This window comes from Schistocerca cancellata, chromosome 5 (assembly GCF_023864275.1).
Source record: "Schistocerca cancellata isolate TAMUIC-IGC-003103 chromosome 5, iqSchCanc2.1, whole genome shotgun sequence".
NCBI lineage: Eukaryota > Metazoa > Arthropoda > Insecta > Orthoptera > Acrididae > Schistocerca > Schistocerca cancellata.
In genome coordinates, this window is record NC_064630.1 from 464672895 (window position 1) to 464698330 (window position 25436).

At 43.7% G+C, this 25436-nt stretch overlaps 1 protein-coding gene across 2 annotated transcripts in view; it reads right to left on the reverse strand.

The window, feature by feature from the left end:
* The window catches only part of LOC126188119 (SPARC-related modular calcium-binding protein 1), an 805467-nt gene that overhangs the window by 151755 nt on the left and 628276 nt on the right, over positions 1 to 25436 (reverse strand). For both annotated transcript variants that reach the window (XM_049929592.1, XM_049929591.1), the window contains exon 6: positions 5053 to 5262. In XM_049929592.1, coding sequence (XP_049785549.1) covers positions 5053 to 5262 — 210 coding nt within the window. The remainder of the gene's footprint in view (positions 1 to 5052; positions 5263 to 25436) is intronic.

Consider the following 25436-nt stretch of genomic DNA (forward strand, 5'->3'; position numbering starts at 1 on the left):
ACTAAATGCTATATACATAATTTGTAAGACTTGACATCGTCGGGTGAAAGAGATTCAGCGATATGCATTGTATATTAATAATTGTGATACTCTTTATCTCAATAAGAAACAGAATTATAATTTACTGATTACCGGTTTTGGCTGATTAACAACTAGTCTTAAATCACACTAAAGAATCAGTAACTATGCACAATATTGGCCTCTACAGCACCGATATCATGTGTAGCTCAGATCATGTCTTCTAGTTAATTTGTATTTAACGTAAGTATAATGTTGGCCATATCATCTATGCTAATAATGAAATACGTAAAACCGTCTAATCTGTTTGTTTAAACAGGCTAATTTCCAAAAGTACTACATGAATTACATTGCACTTCCACAAGCTCCTTGACCGCAGCTTGGGTCAACATATACTGTAAGCTGTGTTTCATCTAAATCGGATCACGAAAAAAAGTACTGAAATTTAAAATTTTAGGAGTCTGCTCAGCTTAGAAATTCGGATGTTTTACCTATGTGACACGAACATGGCTTAATACACCAAAGTACCAACAGATGGCACTAATTTTTTACCACAGTAACAGAAGTGTTTTCGGAAGTTGACATTGACAGAATTAAGGGCAGTAAACTTATCTTTACTAATACAAACTAACAATGAATTTTGATGGCAATGATACACGGATTTACTGATTTTGCTTTGTGTATAAAAAAATTAACGAAATCGCTTTGCTTCTTTTGAGGGGTTTTATTTATATTTGACTTCTTGGCTAGCAAAAACTAATTTATTGACAAAGTGATTTTTCAAGAGTTCAATTTTCGCCGATTTAGGTCCGGAACCCCAAACAGCGACCGTTTGCAAAGGCACTTCTTTCACTTCCGTTGCGAAGCATGGGCGTATAGTTAGTTGTTGCTAAGTATAACACGTCTGGCCATCCAGGAGTGGGTCTTCCAAGTTTCACCAAGCTGCTAAGGTGAATGGTGGGAAGATTTGTTTGATCAGCCCATGGTCAACTTCCGGCCTATCTTCGCCTCTTTCTCTTAATTTGTTATTATTTTATGTATGTCTTATTACTGACTGTATGTCCGCTACTGTTGTACCGAATGGTCTATGGACGATTAAATAAATAGTAAAATTTTTGTCTAGGCATGACTTACCATTATGATTCTTCTGATGGTTTCAAGCCCATATATCTCTAAAAGGACGTGGAAAGCACTGTATACTCCTTTCAGATACTGGAATACCAGACAAATTTTACGAATGTATTCGTGGAAACACTGAAAAGTAAGATTTCCAACACATTGGCAACTTTAAATAAATTCAGCAAAACCCGCGTATGTCACTCTTCAATGACTATCATTCAGCATCTGTGTGAAAGGTAAATTTCGAAATAAGATACTAAGAACACACAAAACACTGAACAGCAGAAACTTATACACCACATTTGCAAATCGCCTCACATAACAGAATCGCCACCTTACTGGTATAAAAGGACCATTCATAGGCAGCTAATACCCACCTACCACAAAAAAACCGGTACTATAACTTTAAGCACCAAAATTTACGTAAGCGACCTTTCTCGAACACAATTTTTTAAGGTTATAAGGTAGGCCTAAAATTTCCAATACAGATTACAACTATGTTGCAGATCACATGCTCAAAGTACTGACACGAGGCTGAAATGGCTAGTCACAGAACGTACATAATTCAATATAAGATAACGTTCAGTAAGTTATTCAATTTCTGATTTACTCGAAACTTGGTGTTTAAAACAAAATAACGATTTCAGACCATAGATTTCCAGACATGTCTCATATTTCTAATCCCCAATATGCCATTAACTTCTTCGTTCTTGGGCTGAACTTAAAAAAAAGTTTCTCACAATAATTTTTTGTATGTGGGATCATAGCCCGACTTGATAAAACAAACACTGATATGAATTTTGCTGACCTTCGTCCAGAAACTGTATGGTCGGGCGTTATGATCGGTTGCACCAGGACGGCGCACCCACTGGTGTACTGATCTGAAAAGATCAGTATACCTGTCAGTCGGCGGCGGAATGATCGTATGTTGGTGCTGCTATGACCGCAGCGTAAAGGCCCTAGTATGCCATCAAACCGGTTTGTCAAATTCGCTCTTTTCCATCTTTTTCAAGCCCATACACGTACTAACAAAATTTCTCCAAAAAATGGCTCTGAGCACTATGGGACTCAACTTCTGAGGTCATTAGTCCCCTAGAACTTAGAACTAGTTAAACCTAACTAACCTAAGGACATCACAAACCTCCATGCCCGAGGAAGGATTCGAACCTGTGACCATAGCGGTCTTGCGGTTCCAGACTGCAGCGCCTTTAACCGCACGGCCACTTCGGCCGGCCAAAATTTCTCCATTTACCTCCACTTTTGAAGCAGACATTGTTCGTGTCGCGAAATACTTTGATACTAGAGGAACTAGTTGCTACTACAGACAAAGAAGTTCTTGCACTGACTTTAGTATTGTGTAGAAGAAGAAAGATGCTGTTTCAGGGAATGGTTGAAACAGATAAATATATCCATAAAATCTGCTGCAGGAAATGTTTCACTCGGAGCCTGATGATTATATCAACTTTCTCAGAATGGGGACTCAAACTTTTAATAACCGAGATACTTCGCAATAGCATAGAAAAAGGTAGAATTATGCGAAAATTTATTTTTTATACATGTTCCCTAAAACACAGTTCATTAAAATGACCAAGGAAGAAGCGGAAAGTTTCAAATTTTTAACTTTATTGCACTACCGTTTGTATGTTGTGCGCAGAATATTACTTTTCTTCTTAACCTCTTACTGCGTAATACATAGCTGGAAAAGATGCAACACCTACCATTTTGGTGACCTCTCAGTGGTATTTTGTTTATTCTTGGTCAGTTTCCGAACTTGTGGGCACTAATGATACAGTGAGAAAACTGTAATAAAACTCTGCTTTAATAAACATGCACGGAGGAACAACAACACATCTCAGGAAACCTACCGCAAATCAAATTCTCTCTCAAACACGTGCTACACGCTCCATCTTGACAAACACTCCGAACAGCGCTGTACATGGTCAAATATTTGGCAAACTTAGTAAAGTTTGACAAATTGTTTTCTCGTGTTAGGGGCCTTAACGGTATTTATGCCCTTCGTAGCAACCAGCTTCACCGTTTCATGAATGCGATGGGACGTTTCACCTTATGCGGTAAGGAATTTAATCACAGAACTCTGGCTGAAGCCTGTTTTCCACAGGCTTTAATCACCTATAAGTGCCTGCCCCACTACCAATTGTGTACGTCAACTTACATTTGGGACACCGTACTTGCACACTGTCATGCCAACAAACGTGTTACGAAAGTTCAAAGCCGTTTAACTTTCTTACACGATGACGCTTCCTCCACCATAGCCTACGAGCTTCCGCAACTGCCGCTAGGTGGATCTGCTCCCATTCTGCCATCGTTAATTGGACTGTATATGTCTTGAATCGCTTGTTTATGCACGTGAGTAGTAACAGAGGCCCACAAGAAAGATAGCCCGTAGCGGAAACGTCACAGAACGTGACACTGCAGGTCTTACGAGATCCAGCAGCTGTCTCCGACGGAGAGCGAGTAAGTATTTAAAACGAGTTTAATAATTTGTGACTGCGTTTTTAAATATATGCAAATTCTCGATAGCATACGACAAAACTAAGACCTTTAGTGGGTACATTTTTAGTTAAATATTGATTTCCCGTGAGCCCCGCACGGAGCAGAGCGTTCGCGAAGTGTGGCGGACAAACCGACTAGTGTGACGTTAGAAGTTCGTTACAGGGCTCATATCTCGTTGGCCCGTTGTGACGAAACGGTCTTAGTCTCCGATTACATAAATACTATAAAGTGTCACTCTTTTATCAAACCATACGATAATAGTCTCATTTTACCATTCTGCAGTTCCTTATAATCACATATTTGTAATAAAGTAACACAACATTGTTTGAAGTGGCGTACGCATTCGAAAAATATTGTAACAGGGTGTGGACTTGCACTGGTTCATATTTGTGCAGGTCATTCAACATTGTAAATGTATTTTTTGTTTCAGTATAATATTTTTTTTTTGCTTTAGCCAGTGAGTGTAAACATTACGGTGAAGAAACACTTATTTGTGCCTCTAGCGAATTAACAAAACCACGTTTTGATGCTAATTAAAATCCCGTGTAACCACACCAGTATTGTCATTGGCACAATCACTGAGCAATGTTCTACACAGTAGTAGAAAGTTAATTTTTTGACCAAGTCCCGTACCGTCTTATTTGTGACCTATCAGAATCCTGTGACCTATCGGAATCCTGACAAACTCAAAACAGTGCTGTTGCGACAAAAATCTCACTTTCCGATGTACCTTCGCTGTATTATAGATAGCATCCAAGTACTTAACATAACTTTTTTTTTTTTAGATACAGTGCTCTTCGGAATGCGACACGTGTACTGCAGCAACGAAAATAATTTTCTTCCTCTAGCGTACTGGATGACTCCACACCATTTCTATGAGATACCTATTCGCGCAGTTAACCTTTATGTAATCGTTTCTTCTCCGTCAACGACAGAATAAGGTCTTGGGCTAAGAGCTACACGGCCGTATTAACTCCTGTTCACCGAAGCTTGCTGTAAGCTTTAGGTGACAAGCTTCTCCTTACGAAGAACTTTACGTGTCACTATCTTTGAAGTCACGTAATTAGCGTTTCCAACTACGGCGTGTGGAAACGGTAACTTGTATTTAAGGGTAGTTGTGGCGTGACGCACATGTAAGTAAACTCGGCATTATGGGGACGTCAGTGTCGGCCATTTTCTAAACTTGTACAGTGCTCCCATCCGTCTATGTGGGACGCCGTTACTGGAGTTGACTTTAGGTTTGCGGAAGTACACCAGCTGATTACATTACCAACTTAATGAAACAGAAGAAACATTGGGATGTTTTACTTTCTGCCTGGCCCTCGCACACCTGCAGTGTGATGAGGAGGAGCATAGGAGGTGAGAAGGCAGGTAGAGAGAGTGAGCTGAGCAGGTACTCACGGCTGACGTCGAGGTCTATGCAGGCGTGCCACTCGTTGCGCGAGATGCGGCCGTCGCGGTCCCTGTCGCAGAGGCGGGCGAACTGCTTGGCGCAGCGGCGCGGCCGCACCGAGCCCCGGACCAGGCGCCGCAGGGAGGCGCTCTCCTCGCGCGACAGCAGCGCGTCACCGTCTCCGTCCAGCGTCGAGAACTTCCAGTCCAGCACCTCGGCTGCCGTGAAAAAAAAAACTTCCGTTAATTCGTCGTTTGCAATCTTTCACGAGCTGGCCTACTAGAAGAGAGAGAGAATATTCGAACAGGAAAAGTTGGTTAAACTAGTGGCAGACGCTGCAAGAGGCGTTATTCAAAAAGGGGAAACTTTGCTCTCAGAATTACAAGAGTCCCAGTTCCGCTGAGAGTGAAGAAACATCGCACCGTAGACCGGGTATACTTTGACCGCCGCGGTTACTTTGAGCACTCACACACCGAACGTTTTACAGTTCTCTGCTGGCTCTCAGCACGCTACATGGCGCCATGCAGTACCGATTTTCTTATGCAGCAGTTGCGAGTCTGTTGTTACTTATACACTACTGGCCATTAAAATAGCTACACCACGAAAATGACGTGCTACAGACGCGAAATTTATCGACAGGAAGAAGATGCTGCGATGTGCAAATGATTAGCATCTCAGAGTATTCACACAAGGTTGGCGCCGGTGGTGACACCTACAACGTGCTGACATGAGGAAGGTTTCCAACCGATTTCTCATACACAAACAGCAGTTGACCGGCGTTGCCTGGTGAAACGTTGTTGTGATGCCTCGTGTAAGGAGGAGAAATGCGTACCATCACGTTTCCGACTTTGATAAAGGTCGGATTGTAGCCTATCGCGATTGCGGTTCATCGTATCGCAACATTGCTGCTCGCGTTGGTCGAGATCCAATGACGGTTAGCAGAATATGGAATCGCTGGGTTCAGGAGGGTAATACGGAACTCCGTGCTGGATCCCAACGGCATCGTATCACTAGCAGTCGAGATGACAGGCATCTTATCCGCATGGCTGTAACGGATCGTGCAGACACGTCTCGATCCCTGAGTCAACAGATGGGGACGTTTGCAAGACAACAACCATCTGCACGAACAGTTCGACGACGTTTGCAGCAGCATGGACTATCAGCTCGGAGACCGCGGCTGCGGTTACCCTTGACACTGCATCACAGACAGGAGCGCCTGCGATGGTGTACTCAACGACGAACCTGGGTGCACGAATGGCAAAACGTCATTTTTTCGGATGAAACCAGGTTCTGTTTACAGCATCTTGATGGTCGCATCCGTGTTTGGCGACATCGCAGTGAACGCACATTGGAAGCATGTAATCGTCATCGCCATGCTGGCGTATCACCCAGCGTGATGGTATGGGGTCCCATTGGTTACACGTCTCGGTCACCTCTTGTTCGCATTGACGGCACTTTGAACAGTGGACGTTACATTTCGATCCCTGCGAAACCCTACATTTCAGCAGGATAATGCGCGACCGCATGATGCAGGTCCTGCACGGGCCTTTGTGGATACAGAAAATGTTCGACTAGTGCCCTGGCCAACACATTCTCCAGATCTCTCACCAACTGAAAACGTCTTGTCAATGGTGGCCGAGCAACTGGCTCGTCACAATACGCCACTCACTACACGCCATCCAAGCTCTGTTTGACTCAATGCCCAGGCGTATCAAGGCCGTTATTACGGCCAGAGGTGGTTGTTCTGGGTACTGATTTCTCAGGATCTATGCACCCACATTGCGTGAAAATGTAATCACATGTCAGTTCTAGTATAATATATTTGTCCAATGAATACCCGTTTATCATCTGCATTTCTTCTTGATGTAGCAATTTTAATGGCCAGTAGTGTAGTTGTATACGGGAAAGTTGGTTAAAATCTGGTTGTGTAAATTCCCCCCATATCATTTAACTGTAAAGGCATCGGTATTTTCAGCTATATCATACACAGGGTGAACACTAATAAAAGCGTCAAACTGTAGGACGGATTCCTGGCAGGAAATGGAGGAAAGAAGCTCCTATGAACATGTATCTGGAATGCATCGTTGCCACGTTAGATGGCGCTGACGAGTGAAGGTTCCTCTGACCACGTGCCGCGTGGGTAGTTCGGCAAGGATACGGTGCCCTAAGTGCAGTGACCAGTTTTCGTCCAATTTGTTCATTCATTTGTTCAGAAGTGGAGGCTGATAAAAGTTTTCCACGTTGCAGTCGGTCAGCGATGGCGGAATCGAGGTGCGCACCCTGTAATCTTTCTCAAACACTTTTACAGACACTATTCGGTAAAAAATAATGATTTTTGCTATACTTATAGCTTTATACGCCAGGTTCATGATGTGCCCATCATTTCGTTACTGGTCATAGTTATTGTGATATTTACGTGAAACATAAGACACTGCGAAATTCGGAAAAGTGTGCAATGAAAAATAGAGGTTGCTATGATTTTGCGTTTGTGCATATTACATAATATGTTGTTGCATATGAAATGTAGCCAACATATTGAATTTTTCTTTAGACTTGGATAGAGGTATCTGTCACCAATCTCGAGAAAATTGACCTGATGTCGCACACTCATTTGCGGTTGCGCCGCGCCAGCGATAAACACACAGTGGAATATCCACAACGTTGCCCATACTTCATAAACGGTTTCATATATCTAAATGATATTTTGGAAAATGATAGCTTGCAAAGAGGAGAGAATTATTCAATATTATCATTATGTAAAACTTCATTATATACCGTGTTATACCAATAACTACAGACTTTTTTGGTGAAAGAATGTAATTTTTAAAGGCGTCTATAGCTGGTGAAATGATAAATGCTACGGTTTTTGGAACAACATATCTGAAGACATTACACGTTTTTGCTTTTCCATAAGCTACTGGCTTTACTTTTCCTCAGTTCCTCACTTAATATACTAAATAAATCACTTTTTCAGAATTCTCTCGCAATTGTGTCTGCATAACATTTTAGTGACTCGAGACAGAGTAAACTCTGCTGTGTTTTGGCAAAAGAAGCAAATTTTGACATAGCAAACACAGAAATGTGTAGGTCTTAGTCAAAGTTCGCCACTTACATTACATTTATAATTTTTATGATGGATGACACTGCTTGGTTTATGTGCCATATTAGGGTTTTTTTCTTTCGTGAGGCTTAATACAGCTATTTAAGAAAACTTTAGATGAGAGTATTTATTTCTGGATGGTCAAAGGTTCATTTTGTGTTTGAAATATGGACCACAAAGGGAATGGTAGTTGACAATTGTAGAGTAAGTACAGGCTGGTTAGTGTGTCCACAAACCCATGGTAAGTTTCAGCATCTACAATTTTTCCCATTACTTCTTCCGCGTTACAGAAAATGTATAGTAGTAATTGCTACGTCAAACTTTCATACAAGCCCCATGTTAACTAACATAAAATCACAGAAGTTAAAAACAGTCATGATACGTTTGAATCTGAAAATTGGTCGAAGTATACACGGTTTACGGTATTCCTCGCGACTTACATTTCTTACACTGAAGAGCTAAAGAAACTGGTACACCTGCTTTATTTCGGGTAGGGCCCCCGCCGGCACGCATAAGTACAGCAACACGACGTAGCATGCACTCGACTAATGTCTGAAATAGTTCTGGAGGGAATTGACACCATGAATGCTGCAGGGCTGTCCATAAATCAGTAAGAGAACGAGGGGGTGGAGATCTCTTCTGAACAGCACGTTGCAAGGCATCACAGATATGCTCAGTAATGTTCACGTCCGGGGAGTTTGGTGGCAACGGAAGGGTTTCAACTCAGAAGAGTGTTCCTGGAGCCACTCTGTAGCAATTCTATACGCGTTGGGTGTGACATTGTCCTGCTGAGTTGCCCAAGTCCGTCGGAATGCACAATGGACACAAATGGATGCAGGTGATCAGACAGGATGCTTACGTACGTGTCACATATCAGACGTAGACGTATCAGGGGTCCCATAACACTCCAACTGCACACGCCTCACCGAGCGAGGTGGCGCAGTGGTTAGCACACTGGACTCGCATTCGGGAGGACGACGGTTCAATCCCGTCTCCAGCCATCCTGATTTAGGTTTTCCGTGATTTCCCTAAATCGCTTCAGGCAAATGCCGGGATGGTTCCTTTGAAAGGGCACGGCCGATTTCCTTCCCAATCCTTTCCTAACCCGAACATGAGCTCCGTCTCTAATGACCTCGTTGTCGACGGGACGTTAAACACTAACCACCACCACCACCACCACCACCACACGCCTCACACCATTACAGAGCCTCCACCAGCTTGAATAGTCCCCTGCTGACATGCAGGTTCCATGGATTCATGAGGCTGTCTCCATACCCGTACACGTCCATGCACTCGACACAATTTGAAACGAGACTCGTCCAACCAGGCAACATGTTTTCAGTCATCAACAGACCAATGTCAGTGTTGACGGGCCCAGGCGACGCGTAAAGCTTTCTGTCGTGCACTCATCAAGAGAACACGAGTAGGCTTTCGGCTCCGAAAGCCTATATTAATGATGTTTCGTTGAATGATTCGCACGCTGGCACTTTTTGATGGCCAGCATTGAAATCTGCAGCAATGTGCGGAAGGGTTGCATTCTGTCACGTTGAGCCGGCCGCGGTGGCCGTGCGGTTCTAGGCACTGCAGTCCGGAACCGCGCGACTGCTACGGTCGCAGTTTCGAATCCTGCCTCGGGCATGGATGTGTGTGTTGTCCTTAGGTTAGTTAGGTTTAAGTAGTTCTAAGTTCTAGGGGACTGATGACCTAAGATGTTAAGTCCCATAGTGCTCAGAGCCATCTGTCACGTTGAACGACTCTCTTCAGCTGTCGTTGGTCTTGTTCTTGCAGGATCTTTTTCCGGCCGTAGCGACGTCGGAGATTTGATGTCTTACCGGATTTCTGATATTCACAGTACACCCGAGCAATGGTCGTAAGGGAAAAGCCCCACTTCATTGCTACCCCGGAGATGCTGTGTACCACTGCTCGAGCGCCGTCTATAGCATCACGTTCAAATTCACTTAAATCTTGGTAACCTGCCATTGTGGCAGCAGTAAACGATCTAACATCTGCGCCAGACACTTGTTGTCATACAGACGTTCCCGACTGCTGCGCCGTACTCTGCCTGTTTACGTATCTTTGTATTCAAATACGCATGACTATACCAGTTTCTTTGGCGCTTCCGTGTATAATGATAGCTTCGTACTCGTAGCACATAGCCCACCAACATGGCAGTATTGCCCCACGAGTTGCCTACGCCCGAGAGCGCAGGGGCCACGACAGCGCAAGCAAAACAAAAGTTTGTCAGTACGGCAATAACAATAACAAACCATGCTACAGAGAACTACGCATACTACCGCTGCGACTCCGGGCTCTTACCTCGCCGACAGACGGCAGCGGCATCGCACCTAGGGGCCGCAGCTTTGCCTCCGCCAGTCACGTTGCCGCAAACGGTACACCAGGAATTCATCCGCTCACCGTACTTCACTGTCCGGTTGATATCCGGCAGTTGCAGCCAGCCTGCCAACCAACCTGGGATCGCCACCTTTCGGAGCGACGTGGAGTCGCCAACAGTTTTCATCCCAGCCATGCAAAGATTCGGCCTCTTTCTGCTCGAGCCTCCTGGACCTTGGTACCTCGGCTCATTCCATTGCTTTGGTTTACAGACAGTTGTCTCACCGACTTTTCCGTAAGACTTTGACTGTCATACAGTTTGTGACTTAGCCTTTCAAGCCGATCAGTTAAACTTTGGCTTAACAGTCAGAAGTGTTTAGTAAGCCAGCTCATATCTGTGATCCAAGATGGATAAGAGTGAGTTTGTGCTATTAATAGTAAGTCTATTGTTCATTGTCTACCTGGTCGTTAGTTTCTCTGCACTGAACTCGGCGGGGGCCACTCGAATAACGAGGAGAACATCAGAGAAATTAGGGTTAATACAGTTGCGTGCCAATATCCCTTCTTCCTGCGAATCATTCAAAAGCGGTAGCCCGCATCTCGTGGTCGTGCGGTAGCGTTCTCGCTTCCCACGCCCGGGTTCCCGGGTTCGATTCCCGGCGGGGTGAGGGATTTTCTCTGCCTCGTGATGGCTGGGTGTTGTGTACTGTCCTTAGGTTAGTTAGGTTTAAGTAGTTCTAAGTTCTAGGGGACTGATGACCATAGCTGTTAAGTCCCATAGTGCTCAGGGCCATTTGAACCATTGATTTTGAACCAAAAGCGGTACAAAATTGTGGTACACTGTGTGCAGTGCATCGCACACAGTACAACAGTACAGTGGCTTGAGAAGTACAGATGTACACGAGAAGTCCCCGTCTTCCAACGTCAAAATATTATATCGTCTGAGTTCCTACACGCATAAATTATGTTTCCAGCAGATCAATATATGCAGCGTAGGGCCCCATACAGATATATACAGGGTGTCCATAATTAAAGTTCCAGTCTCAAAACTCTGTAGAAGTGAATCACTGCTCAGAATGGCTCAAACTGGTTCAAATGGCTCTGAGCACTATGGGTCTTAACAGCTGAGGTCATCAGTCCCCTAGAACTTAGAACTACTTAAACATAACTAACCTAAGGACATCATACACATCCATGCCCGAGGCAGGATTCGAACCTGCTACCGTAGCGGTCGTGCGGTTCCAGACTGAAGCGCCTAGAACCGCTCGGTCACTCTGGCCGGCTGCTCAGAATGACGTCAAATTTGAACAGCACGTTGTTGACGGAGACGTTATGGTACAAAATAAATAAATAAAATGAACGCAACTTTGACCAATAGACGGCGCTGTAAGCGTCATAATATCCACGCCAACAGACGCGCGGCACCCGGCTGTTCCTCAGTTTCCGTGCGAGTCGCCGAACATGACTGTCCTCATGAAGGACCACTCGCTGCTGCTAAAGCTGTTTCATAAGAACGGTGACTGTGCGCCAGGAGCCCTATAGAAGTTCCGGACACACAAGGGTATGAACAAAGGCATTGGTCCGATGTCTGTTATGGGTCTAGAGAACATGATTAGAAAATTCGAAAATGCAGGTTCTTCTGAGGTGCAATGTAGGAGATGGAACAAAGCAGTTCATCCGACGTCTGTTGGAGATGTGACCACAGCGCTGTAGGAGAGGTCGAGCGACAGCATATAAACATGCAGTGCACTGGGAACTGTCGGAACGTTGGAAATGCCTGCGAGCACGGTCCATAAAACCCTATGAAACATCCTGCACTGCTACCCATACAAGATCGCCCATGTTCAGGAGTTGCTTCCTGATGACCTGCCAGCAAGAGAAACGTTCGATCTGGAATTTCTTGCTCGCATGGAAGTGGGTAATGAATGGCCATGGAACATTCTGTAGACTGACGATGCCCATTTCCATCTCGGGTGTATACCGGTACGCGGACTCGCAGAATATGGGCAACAGAAATTTCTCACGCGCATCACCTGGTACCACTGACTGTGTGGAGCGGTTTGGCGGCATCGCTTTTCGAGGGGATGAGGCCTGCGGGTTCTGTTATATGTACCGTCACTGGAAAACACTATGAGGGTTTTTGGGCACCAGTGTGATTTCAGCCCTTCAACAGCGTAGATGTGTGGGTAGGATCATTTTTATGCAAGATGGCACTCCTCCTTACATTGCACAACCTATGAGGCGGCAGCTGCAGAGGCATTTCGGAAATGCTAGAATTATCAGCTGTCATTCCCCTACAGCCTGGCCTTCCAGATCACCTGATCTCAATTCACGCGGCTTCCGGCTGTGGGGCTATCTGAAAGATGAAGTGTCCAATGGTCCAGTCACGAACGTAGCTGAATCGAAGGCAGACACTGCGCAACGCCGGGGCACTCCGATTTGTTGTGGAACATGCTGTTCCTTGATTTTAACTTATCGCAAATAACGGTGGACAGTGTACTGAACATGTAGTGCGCCAGTCTCAGGACAATTATAAAGCGATATCATTTTGCTTTTTTAGCTGCTTTTGGCCTCAGGAAAATTAAAAACCAATTTTTCCCATCAGATATGGTACGACCTAGCCGTAGTGCACGGGTTTACCAAATTAATAATGCCGCACCTTTTAAATGCCGAACTTGTGCAGCCCTCTACATCGAACAGTACGGATGATTTAATATGTAACACGAACACCATAGGCGTCGTATTGTCATTCATCTGTCATTTGTATCCGACATTACATTAAGATGACATCTATTGGTAAAATTTTCGTTAAATTTTTTCATTCCATGACATTTCCTCCTTCGTCAGTAACATGTTGTTCAAATTCTACGCCATTTTGAGCAGTCGTTCTCTTTCTACGGCTTTTCGAAACTGGAATTTCGATTATGGACACCCTGCATGTGTCAACGTGTCGTCCTTCAAATTTTGTCGGTCATCTTATGGCTAAGCTTCTTAAGGCTCCTTCGACTATCTTGAGCAATTGTTCATTATTCTTGTACCGGCGATGAGTCACGCTGGAAGCCTACCACTCCTTCTGAAACTACACCGTACTGTTCATATAAGAATATGAAACCAGTTTATGCTGTGAAAAATATCCCCAAACACACAATATGATCCATTACCAACGTGATCTAGTTTCAAAAATTAAGAGCTTACGCAAAGCTCAACGATAGGGGGCTTGTGTGGTCAATGCAATAACTTACGACGACGTCGTCCCCGCCGCCGTGTAACTCTAAGAACTGCTTTACTGATGCCTTACCGGGATTGCTGAAAAATTCTTATGAAAGATGAATGCAAGAACTGCAAGAATGCTTGTCACCTCCCCTGAACAGATTGCAGAATAAATCAATGGTATGTTCTGCTTGATAGAAATAAATATTCAAAGATGTAGGTAAGGTACATATGGTAGAAGGCAGAATTTTTGAACAATGAAAAGGTATAAGCTAATGCATTCAGGAAGCCCAAAAGCATGAAAATTCCAGTATAATATGCGGATACATCTGATATACGGAGTCAACCGTTATAGTCAAGCACAAACATCAAATCATAACATGAATCATTCCTTCCAAATATCGAAACATAAAATTAATTAAAAATAATTTTACAAACTGTTTGGAAGAAGCCTTGTGTGAGAGAGAATCTGCAAGCCATTTGAACTAACCGTTAACTCAGAGATGGATATCGATCACCACGTGCTCTGACACAAATGAAAACAACAAAAACGCAACTCTATATAAAACAAGTCCACACGCGAATAACTTCAGCGCTCTCGGGATTTCCGATCATGTGAATGCAACCCGAATGCTCGTAGCTTTCTGCAGCCTCACCTTTGTGTTGAAACTTGCTGGTCGAATGGGCCAATGCTAAATACTTGAGACTAGAGTCAGAACTACTTTTGCTCCGGTGTGCTTTTGTAAGGCGACCAACTTAGCCATGGACGCCCAACGCTCTAATTGGTCACCATCGATCAAAGCTCTAGCGTTGCTACAAGAGACTTCTGTTCGGCAAAGATATACTGCTCCCGCGAATAGGGACGGCTGGTGAATGATCGTCTGACTCGACAAATGACTTACATATAGAGCGGGTTCGCGATGTATGAAACGAGTTCTCGATGTACGAAACAAGTTCTCGAAAAATCGATCGTCTTTTAACATGGGACTTGATTATATCTCTCTAAGAGTTGTCTGCTCTGATAAAATCCGGATTGATGATGGGCATTTCAATGGGACTGGACAGCTTGCTGAACCACGCTGAATCCAACGGACAGGAAATTTTTCATCAGGCAACTCAAATACCTGAATAACAAAGAGCGCAGCAGCTCCATCCTGCTGTGACCACACATTATCCACGATTCCCTTATCTGCGACGCACGTAACCTTCACAGAAGTTTGGTTCAAACAGATATCGTGGTGACATCTTGGTCGTTTTCATAATATGAGGTGCATTTTCCTTTACCACTCTTGTACATAATCGAGATTTTCCTTAGACCACAAAAACAGGCCCCTCTTTCGTGAACTGTGATATATTGTACGTTAATCAGAAAGTAACCCTCTTGAGGGAGATACAGCATTTTGACACCGAGCCAGCAAAGCATGTAACTGCAGCTCGCTGCTCCGTGTCGTCGTCAAATAATTCATTCACAAACGTTGCACTAAACCCTTTTATTGTCAAATATTTTTCTCGCGTAGTCGTGAATTGTAAACCGAGCTCCTCGAGTTTTAGCTGCTCTTAGTGAAGAATACTGTTCATTTGACTTCACGACGATAGCAAACATTTCACTCTTGTGTTCTTACGTTCACTACGCAGATTCTCTTTGACACTGCATGAAACAAAAGCATGTTCATGAATGCAGTGTCACGGCGGTAGCGCTGAATGAAACGTTCTCGGCCTTCCAGTCGCGTCAGGTGGTGAAAATGCTACGAGCTTTCGGCTAAGCAAATTTCCGCCATTTGTGACGACTGGAGAACTATTAATCACTTGGACGTAATAGTGTGATCGAATCAACTGACGAGTCCGCAGCGACTGTGATTAAAGATTGACAAATTACCTCAAATCTTTTCCGTATCAGACAGACTGACAGTCACTCACTTTCTGTTCTTCTGCCCTTTTATCACGTAAAAGTCCGTATTCTTCTCCTACTGGCACGGGAGTTGGTCGTCTAAACGTTGATAGAATTAGCAAATAGAGAACAGGGAAAGCTATAGTCAGTGAACGGCCTCTTGAGACGTTAATTTGAAAATATATTGTAGCCGTAAGAGAACCCAAATTGAGATAGCCGTGTTCCAAAAGCTACTATGAACCAAACAAATATTATCATAAATGGCGAGCTTCCAGGTCGTGTGGAATACAAAACACACAAGTTCGATGAAGCAATGAAATCGACACCACAGGAGTTAAGGTGCGAAAGCAGAATGAAGGGCGGGGCATTGTAACTTGTAGTTGCTGCCGGCTCGCGATCGCCACTAATGATACTGGATAGCAGCAGGGTGCTAAAGGTTACTGCCTACAAAGTGATGGAAAGTTAGCCTTGAACTAAGACTGCTGTAACTTCCTCGTTAACGCTACTCACGAGGTGACATGTCTAGCATCTTCAAGCAGCTGCGTACGTCTGTGGCTGGGAGATGGTTTCTCAGAACTTTAGTTGACTTGGGCATCTCTCCACAGTGCACCTCCGCAGCAGGCCAAAAGGCGCAGCAGCCAACATAACTCGAGGCGAAGGCGCTATCAGTTCTTGTGTTTCGGACGGGAGGCGCGGCTCGGCCGTTTGAAAGTTAGGTTGCCGGGCCTGCTTGGGCGACAACTGTTCGAAGCTCACGGCGATTTGGTGTCCCAGTTAGGTATGGCGGCTATAGCTGAAACAATCGGTTTTCGGTTATACCGATTTTTTTCCATCTGCGGTTTAACCTGACTTAACGCCGCTCAAGATAAGACTGTTGCTTTTGTCGAAAAGTAATGAGGAGTTGAATAAATAATAAAAAAAAAAAACGGAATTCTGCTATTGATTCCAATTTCTTGAAGCTCTGCTCAAAACCATGTTGTAATCGATGATTACACCACTATTTGGCCATTACGAATAGTCAGAGAAACTGAAGCTGGAGAACTCAGTTTTTCGTTTTAAGTTGTCCTGAGTCTAGGGGCTACAGGCACATAAAGACATATTATGTCGACACAGCCAGCTGATCAACAGCTTTGTATTTTCATGATACGCTACGTATTGTTAAGTTTTTGATTTATCACTGTCGCCTTCATCCCTTTCTCTTTTATTCTTTCATAGAAACAACCGGCAGATATAAAAAGCTTTTGTGTAAAAAAATTGTAGCGTTCTTTTCCTTTAATTATTTTGAATGAAAAATCCGTTTTGAAATAAAAAATTTATTTTTTAACGGTAGTTTAAATACAATTAACTTTTTCTGACAGAACTAAAACTGCTCTTTCAAAAATACAGATGAACCATTTAGATAGTAGGTGAAATAAAACACTTATCAGGAACAATAACACGAAAATAGTTCATATTTCAGCAATGAACTCATCCTACGGCCAATATTTATTGTCCAGTCTGTTCAGAAATACTTGCCCTATTATGTATTGATATGTAAGTCGACTCCTTTCATCAGAAACAATATCATTCAAAGACGGTACCAATCTTTCAGAAGCCACGTAACTTCCTAATAATGATAAATATCGTTGACCCACAAATGACAGGTCTGGCACGCTTTTTACTCTGCTCCCATAACACGGTTGGATCACCGGTTCTGAGGAGTATATAACAACAGGCACAGTACTGTCTTAGCAATGATGTGCCAGTTCTTATGTTGTCTTTGTTGCTTGTTTTTAACGGTCGGTATTGTTATTAAAATAGGAATGATCGCTTTTTCCATTCTGTGTAATAACCCAATATTTCAAAGTAATGGAAATTTTACAAATCAGCATTAACTCGTTTAAAAAAGAGTTTCTTTTTTGAAAAAAGAAACTTATCAGCGCTGCTATGACAAACTGATATACCAGCTTTTTACTCTGTTATTACAAAAACTAAAAATAATAATAGCCGAGAAGAAACTAATCCCGAGAAACACCATTTCTTCTGAATTAAAATACCGGCATCGATTTTAACCGGTCGGTTTTTCCCTGTCCACTGCGTGTCTTCTGGTCATATTCGAATCTAACGACTGCAAGTTTTAAGAAACCCACCACCGCGAGGCATTCTAATATTAATTAAACGGTGAACATGTGAAAATAGTTAGCCCCTCCACCCATTAGTCCGCCCAGCCGCCCAGCAGGCACCACATCAGTGTTTGTTGGCCGGAGAAAATTAGCTTTGATACTCAAAATTAATTATATAACTACGGAACTTTTCGCTACTCAGTTGATAGGTCCGTGCTCGGTGTCAAAGAACTCGACATCTCGCGAACAATATGAATTAGAAATCGGATTTACTTGAATTAATTCTCTCTGTCTCTGGCTCTTGATAGGGCAATCTTGGTGGCTTTGTCACGTGCTGTCTGCCTACGAAAAGACTATGGCTTACACATTTTCAAGTGGAGTGATTGCTGGTGAGCTGTTGGTACGTCCGTACGCTAGTCTAGCGGCTTAGTGTGACGTCACGGGTTCTCAGGGCGAGACCCACAAGAAAGTCAGGACGCGGCAAGTACGTCACGAAGGTAAGCCTGAACTCGTTTGCTCGCGCAGCTCGGCAGACAAAATTAGTTTCTAAACCTGTCAACTCGCAACTGGGTGTGTACGCACTAACGAGGATTGCATCTTCTACTGGGATCTGCTATTATCAAGTTTTACTGATTAACAGTACTGCAACAAAATTTAATTTAAGATCGGTACTAGATATAAATATTATAACGGCTTGTTTATAGCACTTAGTCTCTTTTGCTTAACGCCGGCCGCTGTGGCCGAGTGGTTCTAGGCGCTTCAGATCGGAACCGTGCTGCTGCTACGGTCGCAGGTTTGAATCCTGCCTCGGGCATGGATGTGTTTGATGTCTTTAGGTTAGTTAGGTTTAAGTATTCGAAATCTAGGGCACTGATAACCCTTGTTAAGTTCCATAGTGCTTGGAGCCATTTGAATTTTGCTTAACAGTCCTCATTCCATAGAAGAAGTGGTGCCTTAGAGAACTGATAATCATTTTGGCATGATTTTAATTTCACTGCACTCCAGTACTGCCGTAACAAATTATACACTATTGGCCATTAAAATTGCGACACCAAGAAGAAATGCAAAAGATAAACGGGTATTCATTGGACAAATATATTATACTAGAACTGACATGTTGTTACGTTTTCACGCAATTTGGGTGGATAGATCCTGAGAAATCAGTACCCAGAACAAACACCTCTGGCCGTAATAACAGCCTTCATACACCTGTGCATTGTGTCAAACAGAGCTTGGATGGCGTGTGCAGGTACAGCTGCCCATGCAGCTTCAACACGATACCACAGTTCAGCAAGAGTAGTGACTGACGTATTGTGACGAGCCAGTTGCTCGGCCACCATTGACCAGACGTTTTTAATTGGTGAGAGATCTGGAGAATGTGCTGGCCAGGGCAGCAGTCGAACATTGTCTGTATCCACAAAGGCCCGTACAGGACCTGCAACATGCGTCATGCATTATCCTGCTGAAATGTAGGGTTTTGCAGGGATCGAATGAAGGGTAGAGCCACGGGTCGTAACACATCTGAAATGTAACGTCCACTGTTCAAAGTGCCGTCAATGCGAACAAGAGGTGACCGGGACATGTAACCAATACCATCACGCCGGGTGATACACCAGTATGGCGATGACGAATACATGCTTCCAATGTGCGTTCACCGCGATGTCGCCAAACACGGATGCGACCATCATGATGCTGTAAACAGAACCTGGAATCATCCGAAAAAATGACGTTTTGCCATTCGTGCAGCCAGATTCGTCGTTGAGCACACCATCGCAGCCGGTTCTGTCTGTGATGCAGCGCAAGGGTAACCGCAGCCATAGTCTCCGAGCTGATAGTCCATGCTGCTGCAAACGTCGTCGAACTGTTCGTGCAGATGGTTGTTGTGTTGCAAACGTCCCCAGCTGTTGACTGAGGGATCGAGACGTGGCTGCACGATCCGTTACAGCCATGCGGATACGATGCCTGTCATCTCGACTGCTAGTGATACGAGGCCGTTGGGATCCAGCACGGTGTTCCGTATTACCCTCCTGAACCCACTGATTCCATATTCTGCTAACAGTCGTTGGATCTCGACCAACGCGAGCAGCAATGTGGCGATACGATAAACCGCAATCCGGCCTTATCAAAGTCGGAAACGTGATGGTACGCATTCCTCATCTTTATACGAGGCATCACAACAACGTTTCACCAGGCAACGGATCCACACGACCGCTACGGTCGCAGGTTCGAATCCTGCCTCGGGCATGGATGTGTGTGATGTGCTTAGGTTAGTTAGGTTTAAGTAGTTCTAAGTTCTAGGGGACTTATGACCACAGCAGTAGAGTCCCATAGTGCTCAGAGCCATTTTTTTTTCACCAGGCAACGCCTGTCAACTGCTGTTTGTGTATGAAAAATCGGTTGGAAACTTTCCTTATGTCAGCAAGTTGTAGGTGTCGCCACCGGCGCCAACCTTGTGTGAATGCTCTGAGAAGCTAATCATTTGCATATCACAGCATCTTCTTCCTGTCGGTTAAATTTCGCGTATGTAGCACGTCATCTTCGTGGTGTAGCAATTTTAATGGCCAGTAGTTCAAATGGTTCAAATGGCTCTGAGCACTATGGGACTTAACTTCTGAGGCCATCAGTCCCCTAGAACTTGGAACTACTTAAACCTAACTAACCTAAGGACATCACATACATCCATGCCCGAGGCAGGATTCGAACCTGCGACCGAAGCAGTCGCGCGGTTCCAGACTGTAGCGCCTAGAACCGCTCCGTCACTCCGGCCGGCCGGCCAGTATAGTTCAATTCATATCTTGGCGGCTCGCGCATGCCCGCCCAGACGCGGGAGATTGCAGCGTTGTCAGTTGCACGCGTCAAGAGAAGCAGCGCCGTAGCAGTGTAGTTCGCAAACTTAGGCTAGGCGCAAATTGAGAAGCGTATAGCACGTGTGACTTGACATGACACTACAGCCCGACACGCACGTGCTGCACCAGTCGCGCAGGTGCAGCGCATATTGCGACGCGTACACCCGCACGCGCCGATTGGCGACGCTCTGCGCTGACAGAACCGAAGCGCGCGCAACCTGTTATCTTCCTCAAACAATTCTACAGAAACTATTCACTGAAAATGTATGATTTTTGCCTTTACTTGCAGCGTTATTTGTCAGCTTCGTGCCCATCACCTCGCTAATGACCATTCTTATTGTGATGTACACATTTTAGTAAGACACTACGCAAAACTGAAAAAGTTTGCAACGAAAATTAGGGGTCGCTATGATTTTGCATTTGGTGCGAATTTACCATATGTTGCTGCGAATGAAATTTAGCTAACATGCTGAATTTTTGTTTAGACTTGGGAGGAGATCTCTATCTGCCTCCGATCTCGAGAAAATGGATCCCATGTAGCGCACTCACTTCCAATCTCACGCCCGCGAGAATGAAATACTCGCAACATCTCTCGTATCTCATAAACAGCTCGAGACATCGAAACGAAAGTTTGGCGAATGATAGCACACAAGGACGAGAGTGTTTTGCCAATTATTAAACACACGGAACTTTCTTATCTATGGCTATATATCACTACTTATACTGCTTTTTTTATTTATTTCACTCCAGTGACTAATCTTTTAAGAGTTATCGACAGCTAGCGAAACAAGAGCTTCCTAGTATGAAAATAAACATGAAATTTCTTCTTTTATGTTACTGCAAACCGATACTATGAGGTTTTTCGTAAGCTATTGAGCTCTGTAATTGTCAATTACTTGTTTAATGAGGCCCTACGTTTCGGAAATCTGTCTCAATAGCTGCTGTGAGATGAGTTTGGCAAATTACGTTGTGACAAAGGAAGTACAATTAAACCAGTCACCAAGAGAAATGTGGCCTTTACTCATAAATGGTGATGCTTCTTCGAATGAGAAAAGGTTAACAACTCACACAAAAACAGATTGGCAATTCTGTTGGAATTTTGGTGGAATCCCCGTAACCCACCGTATTTTTAACACTGAGCGACGGGAATGGAAACTTACCAAAAGATTTTATTCCTTCTCTTGATCTGAGCAGTATTAAAATAATTACGAGCGTTCCTTCAGGCGGAATGATAGGCACATGCCAGATACTGTTTACTCATCTAGGGCTTGCCAAACTGACAGTGCGTGATCGCGAATAAAATAGTTGTTATTGAGAAAAATAAACAATTGATCTGTCGCACAACACAATGGTCAGTGTATTGTCAGCAGCGAAGGATAATGCGCGCGACAGGAATGCACAAGTTAGCCATGTGTGCCTTGTGAGATGGAGTTGGAAAAACATTGTCATGAAAGTAGATCTGCCTTTGTCAGCAGCACATTTCAACAAATTAAATATATCTAATCATAACACTCTTTTAGGATATTCCTACTTTCGTAATAATACCGACCGTTTTCTTCATTTGTGTTGCCTGTTGTTGTATAATTAGTTTATTAATGCTGATAATGTGCATGGAACAATTGAAATGTTTTTTCTCATGACGGCGAACCAATTAAAACATTGTTATTTGTGACTGCTTTTCGACTGTTTCTAGCTTGCAGCGGAAACATGTATTTCACATGCATGTAGTACAGTGTGTCGTATTACATTATTACATACAAATCAGAGTAATCACAGTGCAACTTCTATACTTCAGATCTTGGACGCTTTTTACCACAAGAAGAAAGGGATCAGACCTGTGGAGATTATCCCTTTCCAAATTTTTGTAACAGATCTTACAGATACGCTAGCTTACTAGGCAGCGAGAATATAACCTTGCCTTACTTTCCTGCCTTGATTCTTAATCACATGATTTTATAATATTCCTTGGTTCCTTATTCACTACCCTCTGTCCCTTCTTGCGATCTGAAAACATCCCGGAGGCTTATGGTGCAATTCCAGCGGCCAATGGCTCATCACTTACTGAAGTATACGTTTTTCTTGACAGAAGAAAAGCAAAACAAAACTATGGAGATATAAATAACAGAAAAGTATAACGTGCTAACGGAGAAAGCTGGAGCGTTTAAATGGCGAAAAACGAAACACTACCCAAAGGCAATAAAATTCAGTACACAGTAAGGCAAAATTTATCGTATTGGCAATACTACCACTGATGATATGCGCCGTTTCGATGTGAGCATACGGCTGGGCTACTTTTCCGCTCCCCTCCTCAAATTTCCCACGATGCTAGCGAGGCAAGCGCGACGCGCGGCGCGAGAAACTGTGCCTCAACCACAACGCCGCGCGACCTGGCGCAGGCGCGTGTCGCGTCCCAGTCGCGTCGCGTCGCAATTTGCGCGGTCCCGTTTGAACCTGTGATGTTACAAAAACGCGCGCTGCGCTGCGTCGCGCCACACGCGCTATACGCGTCTCAATTTGCGCCTAGCCTTACGTTTAGGGGGGAGCGCGCAGTTTATGAAGTAAAGCCACCACGGCCGCATTAAACCTTTCGCTGCTACAGAGACGTGCTCCCGGAGGAGGTTCGAGTCCTCCCTCGGGCATGGGTGTGTGTGTTTGTCCTTAGCATAATTTAGCTTAAGTAGTGTGTAAGCTTAGGGACTGATGACCTTAGCAGTTAAGTCCCATAAGATTTCACACACACATTCAGAGACGTGCTCCCCGCATTCCGCGCTGTGCGCGATTTTGTAACCACTGCACTGCTCGCCTGTGCAGACACATAGTGTTCCGACTGCTTTGACACACTTATCATTCGATTTCACAAAGACTATTTGGTCCAAAAATTTGATTTTGACACATTTTCTTGACTGAGAACTTCCCCCCATAAATGACTTAATTTTGTTTCGATTTTCAAAAATATGGTTCAAATGGCTCTGAGCACTATGGGACTCAACATCTTAGGTCATAAGTCCCCTAGAACTTAGAACTACTTAAACCTAACTAACCTAAGGACATCACACACACCCATGCCCGAGGCAGGATTCGAACCTGCGACCGTAGCAGTCCCGCGGTTCCGGACTGCAGCGCCAGAACCGCTAGACCACTGCGGCCGGCTTCGATTTTCAACGCAGTTATATTGCAGCATTAAATGTAGTAAACCATTGCACGAAATTTTGAAGAGTTTGCAGAGGTAAAGTTCATAGCGTATACTTTCCGTATGTTCGACTGTAGTTGCCACAATGCTGAGAATGAAATGTGAACAAGATACCTAAATTCCATATAAAATTTACTGTATAACAATATCTCATTTAATTTAAGTACCAGATTGGTGTCGTATGTAATATTGAGAAATATTCCGTCTTTCGCGACTGTAATAAAAGTTTTATTTACACCGGGCGCGTTTGACTTTATTTTAAAGCACTTCAATCAATCAAAAGGAAGTACACAAAATACGTTAAACAAAACTGTGGACTTACAAAAACATTAGGACTTGAATATACTGTGCTCTGAGCTACGTCAAATATAATTTTTGTGTGTGGCACACACAAAGAGCATTTATTTGCTAAAACACTGATCGGCTGATACAAACGTTGAATATTGTGTTACCTCAGCACAAAACTACGAAAGGTGACTTGGCAATGGAGGAGACAAAATGCTGTCCACTGAAGATGCTTCAAAAGAGAAAAACGCGTCTGGTCTAAATAAGACGCTTATTACAGTTGCAGAAGAGGAATATATTTCAATACCATTGGTAAAAGTGCAACTGTGGAACAAAAACAAGGAAGAGAACATGAGTATTATTGTGTACGTGCCTTACCTTTCATTGTTGTCAATCGCTGCGATTGTCTTCTGCATCGCTGTAGTCAGTGTCGCAGTCCGAATCATCAGGTCTTAGAGTGATGACGATGGGTTCAAGCAGATTGTCAATTACAATTTCCCTGTCCACGTCCTCCTCCTGTAGCCCTTGTGCATGCCGAAAACATTCAGCCCATGCTGAAGAAGTAATTCTGTCAAGTGCTTCGTGCAGAAGCCTTTCTGTATCGGCAATTTTAAATGTCACGTTTCGTTCTGCGACATACCCTTTCACTTGTGCCCAAATTAACTCTATCGGATTGTATTGGCAATGGTACGGTGGCAAACGCAAAACTGTGTGTCCATGTTCCTGTGCAATACAATCGATTTCATAAACTTTTGTGCGAGGCTTATGAAGCACTACAAGATTCAACATTTCAGCACGAGTTTGGTTGGCAGTATGTGGTATATTTTTACTTGCAAGCCATAACATGATATCGGCTTTTTTTGTACTTGTTGTGGGTGTCTTGTCAACAACAACAGAGTGATAACTCGCATTGTCCATTACAATCACCGAGTTTGGAGGCAAGTAAGGGAGAAACTGATTCCGAAACCACAATTTAAATGTCTCCGAGTTCATTTCGGAATGATAATCCCCTGAATTTCTCTTTTTTGCTCGGAACACTAATTTGCTTTCTGGAATGAATCCAGAAGCAGAGCCAGCGTGAAGCACAATTATTCGTCCACCTTTACCAACTGGTACTTTAAGCCCACCCGAACCATCACTCACGCTTTCCTTGTGTGATTTTGGTTTACCCATGTTTCGTCCAAGAAAAAAATGTTCTTATTCCCGGATTTTCTTACTTCAATAATACGTCTTAAAAACTGGGCCCTTGAAGCAGCGATATCACTACGTTCCATTAAAAACTTTCTTCCGTCATTTGTATGTACATATTTGAATCCAATGTTTTTACGTATTCTATTCATTGAAGTTATGCTACCTTCAAAATTTATGGTTTCACGCATTTTCACAGTGATTTTTTTACAGTAGGAAATTCGCCTGTGTTGTACATGTATGAGCACTTCT